At 40.9% G+C, this 19,860-nt stretch overlaps 2 protein-coding genes across 4 annotated transcripts; one reads left to right on the top strand and one right to left on the bottom strand.

The window, feature by feature from the left end:
• Positions 1-1,405: 1,405 nt before the first annotated feature.
• Positions 1,406-10,255, top strand: LOC126999823 (uncharacterized). Its single transcript, XM_050862835.1, has 4 exons — positions 1,406-1,522; positions 4,298-4,673; positions 4,866-8,732; positions 8,920-10,255. Exons 2-4 carry the CDS (start codon positions 4,320-4,322, stop codon positions 9,733-9,735), a joined length of 5,037 nt encoding a protein of 1,678 aa, XP_050718792.1. The 5' UTR covers positions 1,406-1,522; positions 4,298-4,319; the 3' UTR covers positions 9,736-10,255.
• Positions 10,256-11,580: 1,325 nt separating this feature from the next.
• On the bottom strand, positions 11,581-18,789 carry LOC126999824 (organic cation transporter protein-like). 3 transcript variants are annotated; one of them, XM_050862837.1, is made up of 14 exons: positions 18,543-18,789; positions 18,024-18,154; positions 17,726-17,894; positions 16,696-16,933; positions 16,008-16,111; positions 15,579-15,733; positions 15,277-15,445; positions 14,609-14,726; positions 14,110-14,222; positions 13,683-13,801; positions 13,415-13,522; positions 12,773-12,957; positions 12,286-12,422; positions 11,581-11,812 (listed from the first exon to the last, which is right to left on the bottom strand). In XM_050862837.1, the coding sequence occupies exons 3-14, from the start codon at positions 17,872-17,874 to the stop codon at positions 11,743-11,745; spliced, it is 1,665 nt and encodes a 554-aa protein (XP_050718794.1). In that variant the 5' UTR covers positions 17,875-17,894; positions 18,024-18,154; positions 18,543-18,789; the 3' UTR covers positions 11,581-11,742. The 3 variants fall into 3 exon arrangements, with proteins under 3 accessions (XP_050718794.1, XP_050718793.1, XP_050718795.1); XM_050862836.1 differs by lacking the exon at positions 18,024-18,154; XM_050862838.1 differs by lacking the exon at positions 18,024-18,154 and having other exon boundaries at positions 14,110-14,219.
• Positions 18,790-19,860: the final 1,071 nt, after the last annotated feature.

Below are 19,860 nucleotides of genomic sequence, written 5' to 3'. Positions count from 1 at the left end.
AAGCTGGTGTCACGCCTGGTAAAGACATGATCGAACTGCACGGGGTCCATATAATATTATACGTATCGGACTGCCATTACGACTATTTTCCAAGGCCACAGAGAAGATTAACCGGGTTTTCATGGGTGATTTTCCCTGTTCAAGATGCAGGAGTGGTCTAAAACTATCACTAGGGTCACAAAATAGCGATATATAGGTGTAAGAATATGGAATAGCAGCCTATATGTCGATCTCAAGAATGCGTTTGATTTAAGGTATTCTGAGGCACTATTGGGACTCTTCTGATATCATGGGATTCCTGCAAGGGTAAATTTGTTGGTCTGTTGACTGGCCAGGCGTGTTTACTGACAGTGCTGTGATCAAAGCGTGTGTATGTGTGTGCAGGGAAGGGGGCGTATCCATCTTCATATACCTCTCATTATTTCAGTAAGAGAATCACGAATGGAGGAGGTGAGGGGGACGCCCACAAAGCTCGTGAAGTGAACAAGTCGAAGGAATTCCCTTGGAGTTTAATTGTTCCCCTTACAGTAAATTCTTTGCCTTTACTGTACGAACCACCAAACAACTTGATAACCATAAGCTTCTGCCTCTGCTAGTTCTTGTTCCCTGGTAATTTCTGTTATGCCGCTTCAGGGAAATTCTCGCATGATGTCATTATGTAAAAGTTGAATTTAAATTTGTCTGCCCTCTTATTGGCAGGTGCTCACGAGACCTTATTTGTAGACAGAAAACGGATAAATAAAATGGCTAACTCGCATAGTCAGTCAAGGGCATTCAGTCAGTCAGATAGTTATAAAATAAATAATTAAATAGATAAAAGAGATATTTAGGAACCAGGCAATTAGGTAGCCAGTGGGTGAGACGCATATATAATTCCTTTTTTTCCAAGTAGAGGAGAATATATCTGTTTTGAGCATCATCCGTATCTTTATATCACATAGGAAAGGGCTTATATAGTGCCTTAATTCATGCTTGCTTACGCTGAATTAGAAAGAAAGCTTGAGTTATGTGTAAAAAGCTTATTATACAGTACGTGATGCAAAATATACTTTCCTCCAATTTTTTCCTTCTCTCTCAGGTGTGTGTGTGTGTGTGTGTGTGTGTGTGTGCCGCTGCCAGATGCAAAAATAGTCCTTCTAGATAACATTGCTCCCAGACTATATAACTCATCCTGCTTTTTATTGTATCACGGGTATTATTTCTACGCTATCAATGGCCTGTGTGGAGTCTGGTGGCATGGCAAGAGGAAGGCTGAGGAGGATTGACACGCCCTACGTCTGGCAAATGAGCCTTCCCGTCAAGCGAGAGCCTAAAAACATCACTAAAACTCCTAATAAAAATACATACCCACACTTATATCACCTGTAGATCATCCCTTATCACTTATATATTAGTTATGGAGAGTATAGGAGGTCCAGATGGATATTTAAGCATACATTAGCCAAAAAAGAAGGTTGAGGGCAGCCAGTGGACTTTGTTGAGTTGTTTACAGCGGTAGGAAATCTGGCGTCTTCATTTTGTTGTAAGTTTTGTACAGCTTCCCACCGCTAAGCTTGACGGGGAAGGGTTCATTAAAGCCGTCAGTAAGCTTAGGGAGCCGGGTTTAGGTGGATAGGCCATGAAAAAAGCATTAAATGGCCTCAAGACACCAGGTACCCCTCGGTCTAATGACAACAATGGCCCCGTCTGGCAGGCAAGGAAAGCAGAACATCGTCACTGTCAGTCTTGGGGCGAGTGGGCGAGTCTCCTTGATGCATTAGATGATGAAATAATGCATGTGATTAAGTTATGGGGGGGTGATATGGTGTTTAATTCCCTTCCCTGTTATAATTCTCGTATGTCCTCGTTACCAGCCCGCCCCTTACTTCTCTCTCTTGCTTTTGTCCTTTGAGTCTCCATAAATAATTAGATGATGAAATAATGCATGTGATTGAGTTATGGGGGGTGATATGATGTTAAATTCCCTTCCTTATTCTAATTCTCGCATCTTATTACCCGCCCACCCTTCACTTCTCTCACTTCTCATGCTTCTGTCCTCGCACTGAACTATCACTTGAGTCTTCTTTAACAAACAGAAGATGAAATGGTGCATATGATAGAGATGGGGAGGATAATATGATGTTTTATACCTTTCCTTACCCCAATTCTCACACTTCTTCCTCCTACAGCCTTCCAAAGCACTTACTGTCAGCCCCTCCCTTCCCTTCTCTTCCCTTCCATGTTCCTGTCCCTGCACTGAAATGTCACTAAGTATACTCAAAATCATTTACTTCATTCATTCTCTATATCTCAACCAAATCTTACATACGCTCGTGGTAGCCATGAGTAATCAGACTGACATGACCTTTTGCCTACGTGAATAATGCAAGAGTATGTTCTCCCTCACAAGGATATTGCTGCTTACTTAATGCTGGCTCTGTAAACTCAATAGTCTTCTCTCTCTCACGCTCTCTCAAACACTGGTAGGTACCTTATTCTTGCCAACATTTACTTTAATTTTGTACACACCTTGTCAGATTCATCCACAATCCTCTGCAGCATCCTCTCACTTCCTGCCAACAACACTACTGAGGCACTCTGATCCTAGTAAAAAGGTGTAAAAGGGGTATTTATCTAGTTTTTTCCACCCTTCACATTGTGGAGTTTGACATTATTTTCTCATGTTTGAAGATACCCCAAACTTAACGTATCCTAACCTAACAAAACCCCAAACAGTTACTATAGGTCATTACTTTGAAAATTCATATATGCTCGTTACTAATGAGACTTTCTGTTCAGCAAAGTGAGGTCATTCTTTGTTGATTTATGCCATAAGGTGCCAGCTATCATGTGTTTGATGATACCCTAAACTTAACCAAACCTAACATATCACCAAACAGTTACTATGGATGAAGGGCTTTAATAAGGGGAATATTAATAAGGTTCTGATGTTAAGAGAACAGGGTAGGACACGTAGCACCCTAATGAGTTTAAACTGAATAAATTCAGATTCAACAGGAACATAGGCAAAAATTGGTTTGGTAACAGAGTGGTAGATGAATGGAACAGGCAAGGAAATCATGTGATGAGTGCCAATACAATAGTCACATTAAAAAATAGATTAGATAAATTCATGGATGGGGTTATTAGGTGGGGTTAGATTCACAGGATCTTAGGTTCACAGGAACTGCCTTGTACAGGCCTACCGGCCTCTTGCAGACTTCTTATGTTCTATTGGTCTTGACTCAGAAAATTCATAAAAGCTTCCATACTAATGAGACTTTCTATACAACAAAGTGAGGTCATTTTTTGTTGATTTATACCATAAGGTGCTGGCAATCATGTGTGTGAAGGTACCCTAAATTTAACCTAACCTTACAAAACCCCAAACAGTTACTTTAGGTCTTGACTCAGAAAATTCACATATGGTTCCTTACTAATGAGACTTTCTACACAAAAGAGTGAGGTCATTCTTTGTTGATTTATACCATAAGTTGCTGGCTATGATGTGTCTGAAGATATCCTAAACTTAACCTAACAAAACCTCAAACAGTTACTATAGGTCTTGACTCGGAAAATTCATATATACTTTCTTCGTAACGAGACTTCCTATATATAAAAAGGTGAGGTTAGTCTTGTTGATTTATGCCATAAAGTTCTGGCTGTCATGTGTTTTAAGATATCCTTAACCTAACCTAACCTAACAAAACCCCAAATAGTTGTTACATGTCATGACTCAGAAAATTCATATATGCTTCCTTAATTATGAGACTTTCTATACAACAAATTGAGATTATTCTTTGTTGATTTATACCATAAGTTGCTGGCTATCATGTGTTTGAAGATACCCTAAACTTAACCTAACCTTACAAAACCAATAAAAGTTACCTCACCTTGACTCGGAAAAATCATCCACTCTTCTTTACTAAATGAAAATTTCTATATAATACAGTGAAGGCTTTCTTTGTTAATTTATGCTATTGGTGTCTGGATATTGTATGTTTGAAAGTTCCTTAAACTTAACCTATTGGTAAAAACAATTTTTGTTGCTTAAAACTTTTTCATTATAGTTATATTAACCAAAATTGGTTTGTTTATTAATAAATACACATGTGTGAAAATTTTTAAAATTCTCAAAAATTCTCAAAATTCTCAGGCCCTGAAAATTCCCAGAAATTTTCCTTGGAAAGTTTTAATTTTTTCAAGAAGCTTTCCCACCCTTTGCAACCCTAGGTTTGCTGTATAGAATACTTTTACACCAATTATTTTATTTTATGAAAAGATATTAATTGTATGTTCCTTTGTTTTATAATTTCAGACTAATGCTATAGTGATCAAGCATGGAGTCTGCTCCACCCCTAAACCTGTCTACCACCATCAAGGTAGAGGACCTGCAGACCATGGTCCCAGAGGAAGCACCCCAAGAATATACAGTGGAAGGGGAGGTGGTGACTGAGGAGGTGGGTGCTGCTGCGGATGAGGAAGGCAACACAGACAAGGAGGAGGACATTGATCAGGAGCTCCAGGATGAGGAGAAGACAGGAAATGAAGACACAAAGGAGAATATTACTGCTGATACAGGTTTACCGGGAACCAACACAAATGAAACTGACTACAAATGTGCTGAGTGCCAGGCTGAGTTTGTTCGTGCCAGTCAGCTGAGAGCACACGAGAGAACTCACTACGAAGAGCAGGTGAGACGGAGCTTGAGTACCTATTGCAGCACCTTCCTTAGTCAATGTAAAATGGTAGTTCAATTTTTTTCCAAAGTGAACAATAGCAACAAAGTGCTTTAGGCTTATATTTAAATTATTATGTGTGGCAATTATATAACTCCCTTTGTCTTATTTATGGATCATTCCTCTAATACACTTTGCTTTTTACAGTCGTACGAGTGTGATCAATGTGAAGAAGTGTTTGTGAGAATCGGCTTGCTGACGACCCACCAGAGGGAGCAACACAGGCACAGCTTGACCTGCCATGAGTGTGATGTCAAGTTTTCTCACTACAACAGCTACAAGCTCCATCAACGCAGGCACAAGGGAGACAAGCCACACAAATGTAAAGACTGTAATATGGCCTTTGTACAGCAGTGCCATCTAAGTATTCATCGCCGAATTCACACTGGGGAAAAACCTTATAGGTGTGAAATATGTCCTCATAGATTTAAACAAGCATCCCACCTCACCACCCACATGAGGGTCCACACTAATGACAAGCCCTATGCATGCACACTTTGCGAGGCGTCATTCTCACAGACCAGCAGCCTCAAGCGCCACAAGAGGAGACACACTGGGGAGAAACCGTTCAAGTGTGACGAGTGTGGCGCCCTCTTTGTGGAAAGAAGAAATCTCTCACGCCACCAGCTGACACATACTGGTGAAAAACCATACAAGTGTGAGAAGTGTCCTGCATCCTTTACTCAGATGATAGATTTAAAGCGTCATCAAATGTCTCACTCAGGTCTGAAGCCCTTTAAATGTGATATATGTGACGCAGCTTTCAGTAGGAAAAACAATCTTCGCTGGCACAAGTTGACACACGAGGGAGACACACCATACAGATGTGAGAGATGCAATGTTGGTTTTAGTTTACAGAGAGACATGAAGACCCACATGAGAACTCACTCTGGTTCAAAGCCCTTTAGCTGTGATCAGTGTGGAGCAACTTTTACTCAGTTTAGCACATTGAAGAGACACAGACAAAGCCACACAGGAGAGAGGCCGTTTGTGTGCTCAAAATGTCATGGAGCATTCAAGGACAAGAGTGCGCTGAAGAGACACATGCTGCGTCATGAGTCTGTGAGGCCGTTCAGCTGCCACAAGTGTGACTCTACCTTCATTGAGTACCGCAACCTGAAGCGGCACAGAGTTACCGTTCATGGAGAAGAACGTTTTGAGGGAGCTGATGGACTAGATATAAGAGAAAATGAACATAACCACACACTTCCTCCCCCTAAGAAAAGACAAGGCAAGTTGGACGAGGATGAAAACACTCTGAGTCCAATCTATGATGCTGGTTATTCTGAAGATCCACTTGTACAGGAATCTACTCAGCAACAACATGACGATCAACCTATCAGTCTAGCACCAGCCACTCCCCTGCCTCAAAACCAACAGCAGCCACATGCAACACAGGCTGTGCAGCCCAACCCTCAGCCTCCCCTGGTAAACGAAATCGTCACCATTCCAGCTCAGGCCCCAGGACAGCTTCCCACCCTCCTCCTCACACAGCCAGGCCAGCCCCCAAAGACTGCCCGCCCAGCCAACAACTGTCAGAACTATCAGTCTCACGTCTTGACATTCGTGGAGGGTTCTTACAGTCATTGGCAGTCCTGGTGTTTTTGTGAGACACCAAACATTCCAGATAATCAACAGGCCATCATGGATAATGGAAATAATGTAGTTTCTCAACCATCATCTTCAACTATACCTCCTGCACCACCTGTACAGCATCAGACTATTGCTTACACTGAACTCCAGCAACCTCAGGCCCCTCCACAGTCTGTTGCAGTACAAGAAATAAGTCAGCCAGAGTATCATCAGACCACCCAGTTTAGTAGCAGCTACCCTGAACCCTTGCACCACTATGATGACAGCCACCATGCAGAGCAGCTCGACCCACTCGGCCATCATCACCACCATCACCATTCAAGCAACGATCAATCACAGCACCTCCACCAACCGCACAACACCCATGAGGAAGTCAAGATTGCTATAGATCCTCCCAAACTGTTTACTGTGCCCAACATGAACCAGGATAATGAGCTGCAAGGACAACAGCAGCAGCAACAATCACAACCTCAACAGCAGCAGCAGCAGCATCATGACCAGCACTCACAACATTCACAACAGCAGCAGCAGCATCATGACCAACACTCACAACATTCACAACAACAGCAGCAGCAGCAACAACAGCAGCAGCAGCAGCAGCAGCAGCAGCAACAGCAGCTTCAGCCACATGCAGGACAAGACCCTTCAGAGCAGCACCAGCAGCAGGGAGATCCTCAGGTCACTTTCCAGTATAGTCTGACTGTCAGTAACCCGGCAACAGGTGATATTCAGATTCAAAGTGAAGCATTCCCGGCCAACCCACCTGATCCACCTGCTGATCCTCCCATCAAAAAGAGGCGACTGACAAAGTCACTTGAATCACAGGATATCAAAAGTTATTATTGTGATTCATGTCCAAAAACATTTTCCAGGATTAACCATTTGCTCATCCACCAGCGCACTCATACAGGGGAGAAACCATTCCAGTGTGGTGTATGCTACCAGTCCTTCACTCACAAGAACAGCTTAACCATTCACATGCGGGGACACACTGGAGAACGCCCGTATGTCTGTGGAACGTGTGGGGCCTCCTTCACTCAAAAGAGTAACCTGAGGGTTCATTCCCGAACTCACACAGGTGAAAAGCCATTCAAATGCGATGTTTGTAACCTTGCATTCACTCAGGGAAGTCACTTAACCGCACATAAAAGAATCCACAACAACGATCGCCCCTTTGCTTGCGATAACTGCCAACAAACTTTTACACAACGCAGTGCTCTGAAACGGCACCTCATGACTCACACAGGTCATAAGCCACACAAATGTGAGGACTGTAATGCAAGATTTTCACAGAAAGATGATCTGAGAAGACATCAGCGTGTTCATTCTGGTGAAAAGCCTATCAGCTGCCCATACAGATTTTGTACCCATTCATTTGGTGATAGATCTGGACTCACTAGACATGTACGAGTAACGCATCGGGGTGACCCAGAACCACCTGCAGAGGAAATAAATAAAATAATGAAAAAGAAGAAGAAACCAGTCACAAAGCAGGGTACCAATCAAGATAGTACAAGCCCTAAAAACTCCAAAGTGAAGAACAAGGTAGTAATCTCTGAGCCAACACGATCAAGTAGACGCCTGCGTGAAGCAGCGGAGAAGAAGAAGGAAAAGCCAGAAGATTCAGACTTTATTATGGGAGATTTTGTTGAAATTGAGGAGGACATAAAGCCAATGGTCCGACCAAAGCCTTCCAAGAAACAACCTGAGAAGTCTGAGAAACCAGAGGAGGTGAAATCTGAAGCCAAAAATAAAATGGAATCTTGGTGCTTCTGTGAAGTTCCTCATGGTCCTGATGAGCCTCATAATCACTCAAATGTAGATACCAAGCCTAGGACTGAGGAACCAGACAGTATACTACCAGGAATGGAGGAGTCTAACCATCAGGGCCCAACCAATTTGATAGCCACTGCAGATGTCACAGGAGCAACTTCCCTCTTGCAGCTATCAATGGAACATGTCAACCACAACACTGGTACATCAGGTGTGGAAGCAAACCTGCAGGGCCAGACTGTTGATGGTAATGTCCCTATAAGTAATGTTACATCCATGCTTGGGGCCACACAGGTTTGTGAAGCATCAGTTATTGGAGAACCTTCCAGCCAGCAAGCTCAGGCAACATCTGTTGGTCAGACAGACCCATCAGTCACTCATAGCCTAACAAGTGGACAAGTGGTTACTGCCATTGCTCAGCCAAGTGTGTCAAGTCAAACTAGTGGGAGGCTGATCAGCCAGTCCATGTTAGCACCTGGCCAGGTGGTGTCCACTGGCCAACTGGTTGGTGCTGGTCAGCTCATGACACAAGATGGAGCAATATTCATAGAGGCTGGAGAGATGCTGAGTAATGGGACCGTTGTCATAAATCCTGGACAAGGAACTTACATCAGCTACGACCAGATCACCATCAGCCCAGATGGACAAGTAAGGAATACAAAATTATTTTTCTCAAACATTTGCCTTCATGTTTAAACTAGACAATATTTATTCAAATTAAACAACTATTCAAATTTGAAAAAGAATCCTGGTGTTGAGGTGTGATAAGAGGGTAAGTTATTCTTAGCATTCTTGGATCTAGAGTAAGCAAATTATTGAGTTCCTTTTCTTATAGGTACTTGGAGTTCCGGTTGGGAGTGCAGGGACTGAGACACTCATGATTCAGTCAGCGCCTGTTTCTGTGGATGCTGCATCATCAAGTGGTGGAAGCTACTCTACAGGGACTCCGGTACAAGAGACCAGTTCCGCCCAGCCTGTCCAGTATGCACCATTGAGTGGTGATGTTATAAGCCTCTTTTCACAAGTCGATACAAACAAAGAAGGTACAAGTTCCGATCTTTCTGGTGAGAAAACACTTCCGGTGGTGGCCAAGCCTCTGGATTGTACTGTCTGCGCCAAATCCTTCGCTCAGAAGCGCACATTATGGACACACATGCAAGACTCTCATCCAGAACTATTCAGTTGTCCGGAATGCTGCGCAGCTTTCACTACATTAGAATACCTCACGCAACACAAAGCTCAACACCAGAAGGTCCATGTGTGCACCAAGTGTGGCCTGGCCTTCACAAACAAATCATCCCTCACCAGACACCGACAGCAAATGCATTCTGGAGCCTCATTGATAACTGATGACAAAATGTGCACGTGTGATATTTGTGAAGCTAAATTCCACCAACAGAGTGACCTCCGCCGCCACATGCTGGGCCACACAGGTGAGAAACCGTACAGGTGCAAACACTGTGAGGCCGGCTTCACCCGCACATCCAGTCTGAATAAGCACATGAGGATTCACACTGGAGAGAAACCTTATGTATGTGAGGATTGTGACCAGGCCTTTTCCTATAGATACCAGTTCAACAGACACAAGGCTACACACCGGCAGGACGAACAGAGGAGCAGCTACTCAATGCCATACGTCTACACTGAGTAAGTTGTAATAAAACGGGCAATTCTCTCTGCATATTTTACACTAATTTATAGGAGTGTATTACATTGTATCAGTCATTCAGTTTTTTTATATAAGTTAGTGAAAATTGCCTGTGTCCCTTTTTCTTTTCCAAGCTATCCCACAGTAGACATCGAGCATTTCTACCTTGGTTGCTTTCATCGTGAGGCTGTCATATATGTAATTAAAGTGCAGACCATTGCATTCAAGCTTCACATGTGAGCTCATACCAGGATCAAACTAATAGGTTATTAATGTTTTGTATGAACTTTGCCGTAATATAAGTAGGCACTTCATAGATGACTATTTTTAGCTGTATTTTGATGAATTTCACAGAAGTGGTTTTAGCTTCATTGATATTTTGTAACAGATGTCACTATGGTGTAAAGAAAGTATAGAGATATATGGTATTTAGTGTACATGAACTAAGTAATAAATCCAGCCTTTTTATGTTTCCTTTATATAATATGTAATGTTAATGCAAAGAAATATAAGTAAATTTTTCCATTGTGTTTATGAACTGCAAAAGCCTGATCTGTGTTTGGGATGTACGGTAGTGTTGCCAAACATGCGAGTGTGTGGGCAATAGAAACCCTCACCGATAAGAAATTTGCATATTAAGTTCCAGAGAAATCCATGTTAACCCAGTAGCTGCAGGGATCATGTTTCTTTAAGGCCCCTCTAAGCAAGAAAAATGAGAAAAAAATCATCACTCACGCAAACCATTTCATAATATACATCAAAGCATTTGTGATCAGCTTATGCATCATCTATTTTGGGGGGGTTATATCACGGCAGAGATTTGGCCCGTCGCTGCTACACGGTAAAGCCACAAATCTGACCCGTCGCTGCTACTGGGTTAAAAGGGTAAATGTTTGGGTGTCCTCCAATTATAAATACACCTAGCCTATGTAAATATAAAACAGTACAGAAATCATAAATAACTAGATGATAAAAAAATTAAAAAATCTGGAAGTTAAACAACTCATGCCACTCACCTTAGATAATTACCAGGATTAACTTGGCGGGGTATGAGAAGGTGAGTTCCGAGGCTCAAGGCAGGGTTACAGGGACCTGGGGAACTCCAGCCAATAGCAGCCTGTGCCTTGCAGTGACACAGCCAGAGGTAAGTGAAGCCCATTCCTCAGCACACTCATCATCCTTTCATTTAACATCCATTTTCACTCTTCCTGAGCAGTTGGACGCACTCCTCAGCACACTCACCAACTGATTACCCACACCCGCACTCACTCCCATTCTCGACACTCACTCTCCTACTCGCCCACACACACACAAAAAAAAAACAGGCTCTGATGATAAACAGACACAGCAACCCATTGGAGTGAAAGCATCGTACACAACTTTTTTTTATGATGGTAAATTTTCACAAAAAACATCTCTGGATGCAGCCACGAGGGCATAACAAAGGCGAGTGATCCTCCGAGCACATGCTACAAACAGTGTCTAGTCTTAGTCTGAGAGCATAGTGCAGGATTCCTAGGTCTGGAGCTATTATTATTATTATCCGATTCCTCGGTTTCTAAGCTGACCTAATTGCCAAAAATTCTGAGGGATTAGTGATAGTTTTGTAATTATACTTCATCAGCAAGTTACAGTATTCCAAGGCAGGAGTAGCATACACCTGTTGTGGCAGTGTTTTGCTACCTGCTCCCCATGGCCGAGAACTGCATCATGGTACCTACTGGCATGACTTCAGAAATCAATATCCTTCATTAACTACCCAGCTCACCAGTTTGCCCCAATATCTTCTAAAAAATTAAGGTCATTTAGTTATTTTAAATTTACCTTTCTTCTTTTGAAAACGTTATTATTTTATATATATTTTTTATTAATATGTCTTTTATTACAACTTTGCTCTTTATAGAAAATATGGCTATATAATATCTTAATAACACTAAGACTGAAGACATTTTGGGGGATGTTAAATCTACTTCACTGCTCTCTGTTTCCTTCCTTCCTTTCTGTGACCCGTTAGGCTTCTTCTTCACTGAGAAGATGCTCGTGCTCCTCTGTCTGTACTTCTACCTGTAGAGCTTCACATCTGAAAAAATATCATGTGACAGCATTTGTACATCTTTCAGAGAGTGAAAATGAACCATGGAAAAAATCCCACAACATCTTACCCAAAAGAAAATAGAAAGATAATTTCTAAAGTCAGCAAAAACCCTATTCAGAATGTGAAGTGTTGTTATGCTCCCCTCATGAAAATATGCAAACAGCAGGAAGACGGAAAACAGCTGAGTAAACCGTAAACACGAAGTAACTGAATGTACTACAGATACACTGGATGTCCGAAGCCAAAGACCCTCAGATGCTGATGTGGGTGTGGATGTTGGACTTGTGTATTTTTGCATATGAAGTTATCTTTACAGACAGTTGACCCCCTCTATTCACAGCCTCACCATTTGTGGGTTTGTTTATTAATGATGAATAACAGAACCCTCTTTAGTAGGCTGCATTTAAAATTTCATCCCATCCTTTACTTTAACCTATCAATGGAAAGCATGTACTAACCTTCCTAAACTGAGTGCTTCTTCTATAGTGTCAGGAAGTTCAGTTTTGAGTGTTTCAGGCATCACCAAGTTCAGGAGACCGGCCACCAGAGCCAACCCTCCAAACACCAGCAGGGGCAGTGGACTGTAGACATACACCTGAAATCATAAAGCGATGTGAACATGTAGTCTGACCTGCATGTGTAATGAAAGACAGAGGTGAATCATTTAGGCAACTCCATTTTTTTTGTAATGCCACATTTATTTGTGTAAGAGTAAAACTAATACAATTGACTCCCAGTTTTACAGGAAATTTTTTTCTTACGCTGCATGTAAAAGTCAACCCAGGTTTTAAAAACTGACACCAAACCCAGCCTACAGGGACAGTGGCACAAAGCTGAGTCAAAGCAATGGGTAAAGAGGTGAGTGCTAAGTAGGATCTGGTGGTCTGAATCTTCATGAAAGTTAAATCTTTCAGGCTCATGATTCATCTTAAAATTATTACTCACCAGCTGATCAGAGAAAGGCGCCAGCATGGCTCCTATGCGAGCACATGTGGAGCACAAGCCCAGAACTGTGCTGCGAACACTTGTGGGGAACATCTCCGAGGTGAAGACATAGATTATTCCAAATGCGCAAGTGATACAACACTTGCCCAGGAGTGTTAAAGCCAGCAAGTACTGGCTGCTGTACTCTGTGACAATAAGAGAAAAATAGTAGTCAATAACTGTTACAATGATGATAAGTATGTTAGAGCTATAATGATATATTCAATTAAAAATAAATGAAAATCCATTTATTTTAGAATTCCAAAATCTTTTCAGATATAAAATATCAAGCTTATGATAATCAAGACCATTTACTTGTGCCTATATGCCCAAGACACAATTCTTCAGTCTTTGATAGACATGATAGGCTCATATAAATAAATAAAAAACATGAATGGCTAACTGTGCTGTGTTTGTTGGATAAGCTTCTGGCTGTTGTCTACAGTGTTCTCCAATTAAATAGTTTGCACTAGACCAAAAAGTTTTAAGACTCATAAGTTACCCACGATTGTGCCTGTGGTGGCAATGTATCAACAAGTTATTTTGATATCTTGCATCCTGAGCTGTCTCTTGCACTTTGCTCCTCCACAGAGTAATCATTACCTTGAGAAAATCCAGCTCCAACACACAGCAGCCCTGCCAAGATCATGGAGAGCATCAGTGAACCTTTCCGGCCCCAGAAACTCATGCCGAGCCAGGCCAGTGTGTAGCCTGAAGAGAAAATATTATATAATTAAAAACTTACTATTTAAAATAACCCATATATAGGGTACTTAATCAGATTATATGAATTTTCTAAACAACAACAATAAAATGTAAATAAATAAGTAATCTATCATCTTAGATATTACATACAAAGTCATGAAATTACCTGGAATCTCTACAAGTGCTGATAGAATGAAGTCAACAAATGGCCTGATTTCTTCATCACCATGGCCAAAACTTGTTGCATTGAGACTCAGGCCGTAGTACACAAGTGTTGTCACAATCCTGAAAGTTATACAAATACACAACATATGGAAAACATGATTGCTTGTAATGACAACACAAAATATATGTTCCCTCAAAGTTAAAATTTATTCAAGGGGACTGAAGGGTAAATAATGTCAAGCTCGTAATTCAAAACATTTATCTTGACACTTTAGACATTTACACTCACTTATGATAATACAATGAAAAAAGTGTTTTGGAAAGCAGTGAAACAGGAGAATGTGGGTATGAAGGGCCAGAAATTGGGAAAGTGAGAAGTTGCAGAAGAAAACTATCAAATAATTATATATAAACAAAGACTGACTCACCAGACGAAGAACATGGAGAACATCCTCAGACACAACACAGGACTCCTCAGAACATCCAGGAAGGTTATTTTGCTCCTCACAATGTTGTTTACCCCTTCACCGGTGGTACACTGCTGGAAGATTGAAATAAGTTGGGCAATCTGTTACATACATTCTTTTATATCAATGGAAGCACCTAAACAGAAGAACAAAAGCCCTCCAAGTGATGCTCTAGTAAAAGAGTAAAGAATGGAAGGCCAGAAGAGAGTTCAAGTTGGGTTGGAGAGGTGCCTTAATACTCCCCTCTCAAGAGACAATGATGAATGGCTACAGATAACATACGAAACAACCTCCTCAACATACTCCACCACAAGTTCAAGGGCCAATAAGATGGTGATGGGTACAAAGGCCACAAATATGCCCCCATGCCCCCAACTTTACCTTCCTTTATCTTTTTCTTTTCTTAACATTGCACATGCACTCACTCATGAAAAGCTAATGAGTAAATTGATTACTCAACTCTTTCCAAGGCAGGTTCGATTTCCTTGTTGTTTTTCCGAGCAATCTTCTGCAGCACAGCCATGGCTTTCTGATGCTTTCCTTGTGCCTGAAGCCAACGTGGAGATTCAGGAATGAGCCTGCAAATTCAACTCCTATTAGGTAAAAAATGAAAACCTGATGAATGTTACTTAATTCATCAAAAGTCAGTTCAAATAGTTCAAATAAAATAAGAACAGAAATCAGTTGCTAAGAATTGCAATGTGTTTTTAGTTGAGCAGGATCATGGTGCAGTGCCTCATTAGTTCTGCAAAATCTGAATCTGAGAAAGTTGGGGCATTGATCGAATGGGAAAAACAGTAATTTGGTCTAAGCTCTCCCAATAACTTGCCCATTTTCTGTTACGTTTCTGTTCCTTGCTCCCTAGTCCATTCCTTCAGTAATTTCAGTCCTTCGATCACTGGTTTAACTATGCTTCTTAACTCCCACATGATGCTACATATCTCGTGACAGTACTTTGCAGACTCTTTTATGTTTGTTTTTCCCTTTAGCTATCTTCTGTAAAACAATATAAATAACTAAATAATAATAATGATAAAGCATTTGCAAATAAAGGAATAAACCCAGCAAATGAAAAATTCTAACTTACAAAATATGACAGGACCAAAAGCATATCATGTATATATTTACCAGGCATAAAAGACGAAGCATGACACAGGCACAGAGATGAGGAGCTGTATCATCCTCCAGTCCCTCTGCCACCAGGATAGCAAGCTCAAAAGAACCTCTCCCAAAGCAAAGAAGTATTCTCCAATTATTCCACACGGCACCCTCATGGAAGCACCCACCAACTCCAAGCCTGTAAAGAGGAAAGATTAGTGAATGGCTGAGTTTAGCATTATGAGACAAGTTATAAAACCTTTCTTTCCAATGAGACACTGCTAAAATAAACTAACTACCCCCACAAAATATATTGAAAGAATTTTACAAACCCAACACAAATGCCGTCTGGAAAACACCAGTGGTCATCATGGCATTGAAGAAACGTGTTGAGTTAAGGGTTGCCAATCCAGCCACAAGAGCAGTAACAGTACCAGAAACAGCCATCCAAATAATAGCAATCACCAGTGTTGATTTGCGACCAATTCTGAGAAGAAAACATATGAATACTTTTTCAATATTATTTTCAGATTAATTTGTAACAATAAATTTTAGGTTCTTCCTTTGAGTAATACTGACACCAGCCATTTTCAAGAGGGAAATTTCAAGACACCTCTCAAATTTTGTTAGAAAAGGTGACACAATACCCCCAGAGTTATTCACAGCTTACTAAGAAAACTCTTTAAGAAATTGGAGTTGGATAACATATAAAGTGACTTAACTTTATATTCCCTATTAATATATATTTGCTTGTAACTTACTGGTCTGCTACGATCCCAAAGAGGAAAGCACCAGCCAAGACTCCACTGAAATAGATGGTCTGGGACATCTCTGCTTTCCAGGAATCATGGCAGGTCAAATTAAACTGAAGTGGGACAGATAAAAATAGAAAGTTGAAATATAAAGTAACTCACCATGCAGTATTATATTTTTTTTACTTCATTTCACATTCGCTAGTTGCTCCTCCATCACATACAAGCTGATTTTCTCTATTAATTCTGTTGACTTCCTTCAAAGCCCTGAATACTGCAATCATGTCACTTCTTCACATTCTTTTCATTAACCCAGTAGCAGCGACGGGCCAAATTTGTGGCTTTACTGTGTACCAGCGACAGGCCAAATTTTTGCCATCATATAAACCCCCCAAAATAGATGATACATAAACTGATCACAAATGCATTGATATATATTATGAAATGGTTTGCGTGAGTGATGATTTTTTCTCATTTTTATCGCTTAGAAACATGACCCCTGCAGCTACCAGGCTAATGGCTGGCAGCCCAAACTTTTCCAGTCTTTTTATGTCTATTAAATCTTCCAGGCTAAGGGTCATCATGGTGGCTCTTCTTTGTAAGCTTTTAATTTTTTTTCTTAACACACTGTGAATAGTTTAGGTGATTTAAAGAAAAAAAAGGAGTATTCTTAAAAAAAAATTCCAGTTTCACTTACTTCCGTCACAATTGTGGAAATATAAATATCTTGAGAAAATGCCTTTCCCTCAGGGCATTCCTCAGTAGCATTCTGACTGAAATCTTCAGGTGAGCAGGACTGGAGGTCATTAAGATGCTGGTACCTGTGGCACTCATCCCAAGACCCATCTTCTGTGTTGTATGGAATGGTGAAGTTGAGGAAAGGCTCATTGTAGGACGGGTGAGTTATGTTGGTATCACACTGAGGCACCAGACACCTGAAATAATATAAAGATAAATGTCAGTCAAGACAAACTGATGACACATACTGACGGATGAATATACGGTTCATTGCAGATTGAATTTTGGCGGTTCCGTGTGGACTGTTACGGATAATTTCCTTGACAATATGATGGAAAAGTTATCACAACCATCATCCGAACCCACGCTACATCTCACTGAAATCATCTTGTTAGTGTTACAGAAGATGCTTCACTGCCTTTTCCTGTTGCACACTTTTTCTCTTAGCCATATTCTCTTTCTATCATCATCAGCCATTACAAATTGACAGAAATGGTCTGGCCTTTCCCATTCCGAAATCATTAGATAGGTTCAACTTTTGTCTGTTTCTATTACACAGGATATATTATAATGGTGTCATAAATGATAAATCAAGACATTGCAAGTAAACAGAAGTTGTAATCATAAGGTCCTGTTTCTTTATTACTATTCCTTGTACTATGTAAATATTATAATGGTATTGTGAATGACAGATCAAGACATTGCAAATAAATAGAAGCTGTTATCGTAAAGTCCTGTTTCTTTTTTGCTACTCCTTGTACTGCAGTAAATATCATTATGGTGTCGTAAATGATAGATCAAGACATTGGAAGTAAGCAGAAGTTGTAATCATGAATTCTTGTTTCTTTATTGCTATTCCTTGTACTATAGCAAATATTATAATGGTACTGTAACTGATAAATCAAAACATTGCAAATAAATAGAAGCTGTATTCATAAAGTCAGACTTCTTTTTTTGTTACTCCTTGTCCTACAGTAGTCACCATTTACCTGTATTTTGGCGAGGCAGCGATGAAGACCTGAGCTAGGTTGCCGGCCCCCACAAATATCACGGGCAAGCAAAGTAGAAAGAAGATGCGTTTCTGATATGGTCCAAACTCTCCGATCTCCTTAAAGACTGCATCAATATCCACATCCATTGCTGCAGACTGTCAAAACACTGAAAAAAAGAAGGCAAAATTAATCATCCTCAAGGTACCCCATTAACTGTAGTCAGAGTATGGAGTTAAAATGGTGACAGAACATTGAAAAATAAAACTAATATCAACCAGTGATTCTCCATATTTACCCTTGTTTTTCTTCCCAATTATTTTTTTTGCCCTTGAGCTGCTTCCTTAACCCGGTAGCAGCGACGGGCCAAATTTGTGGCTTTACCGCGTACCAGCGACAGGCCAAATTTCTGCCTTGACATAAACCCCCCTAAAACAGAGGATGCATAAACTGTTCACAAATGCATTGATATATATTATACAGTGATTTGCGTGAGTGATGATTTTTTTTTTCTAATTAATTCGCTAAGAGGGGCCTTTAAGAAACATGATCCCCGCAGCTGCTGGGTTAAAATGGTGACAGAACATTGAAAAATAGAACTAATATAAACCAGTGATTAGTGGACTTTTTTTCTTCTGAACTATATTTTTGCCCTTGAGCTGCTTCCTTAACTGTAAAAAGGAAAAAAAATGTAATAAAACACTATAGGCAAGAATGTATGTAAAGACGTGAACAGCAAATAATGAAGATAATTGAGCTCGTGACTTATTGACAGGTAAAGAAAAATGACCCTTTACTTTTGCTGAAATTTCCTTACCTTTATCACATGACAATGACTTCGGGTTATTCTCACACTTCCTGTCTTAGCTTTATCTTTTCTTCTTCTCCTGTGGGTCTCTGAAGTGTTGTATCTCTTCTTTGGTCTGTCTCTTTGGTCTCCCTTCCTCTGTATCTCTTAAATATTTCGCCTTTTCTTCCCTTTATCAGCACTCAAGAATGTTCCACTCCTGTTGCGATAAGACTTGACACTTCCCTTTTGGTCTTGGTCATGAGTTCCCTTCATCAAGCATCATCTTCCTTTGATACGGCGCTCCCCATCCAGTGATTGATTGATTGATTGATAGTTTATTGTTGCAGGTAAAGGAGAAGGGAGGAACATGCCATCCCAACCCCCAGGCAATACATATAGTGTGATTATACAACTTAGGATACATGTGGAAGTAGCACCAGGAAACTAAAAAGATACAATGGTAGGGGACAAGTGCAAAAGAAAATGAAGGCCTTTATCATAAAATTAAGGGACTGATAGAAAAGATAAAAAGTGAAATGCATTTGAAGAGCTCTGTACTGCCTGGGGGTTGGGATGGCATGCTCCTCCCTTCTCCTTTGTTGTTTTACTTGCAACAATAAACTATCAATCAGTCAATCAATCAGAACAGCTGGGTAGACCATGAAACTTACTTGGCTCCCCCTCCCTTAGATGAATTTGGCGTGTAAGGGCCGAGTCACACATACGCGGTTTTAGCGATACGGTTCATTGCGGATTGAATTTTGGCGGTTCCGTGTGGACTGTTACGGATAATGGGGGATTATGGCGGATTAATATACGGTTCATTGCGGATTGAATTTTGGCGGTTCCGTGTGGACTGTTACGGATAATGGGGGATTATGGCGGATGGATAAACCGTTCATTGCGGAGAGCTATCCGCAATGAACCGTATCGCTGAACCGCGTATGTGTGACTCGGCCCTAAGTAGTATTTGGTGAATTTCTTTCCCACGCGATAAGCGCGTTTTGGTGCCTTTTTCTTTCCGCTCTCACATCCCTATAGTCGCTCCCCCCAGCACTCGTAGATGCATTTAACGTTATATTACCGTTTACCGTTGATGAGGTTTCAGGCCCTCTCTAACAGTTGGGTCACACTTCAAAATATAATGCATTGTGCTACCAGCAGCAGGCTTAATGAAGATCTTTCCAATTTTCCCCTCAACTCCTGGTACGTGATATCACACTTGACTGCATGCAGTAGGCTACGACAGCAAGAGTGAGGTTAGGTCGCGAAATGCGTATTCGCTAGATGCGAGACTTCACTGCTCAAGTTCTGTTCGTCAGAGTAAATATTTTCCCGACCTGGT

This window comes from Eriocheir sinensis, chromosome 17, assembly GCF_024679095.1.
Source record: "Eriocheir sinensis breed Jianghai 21 chromosome 17, ASM2467909v1, whole genome shotgun sequence".
NCBI lineage: Eukaryota > Metazoa > Arthropoda > Malacostraca > Decapoda > Varunidae > Eriocheir > Eriocheir sinensis.
Note: the sequence above shows the minus strand (reverse complement) of the source record. Positions and strands in the feature narration are given on the sequence as shown.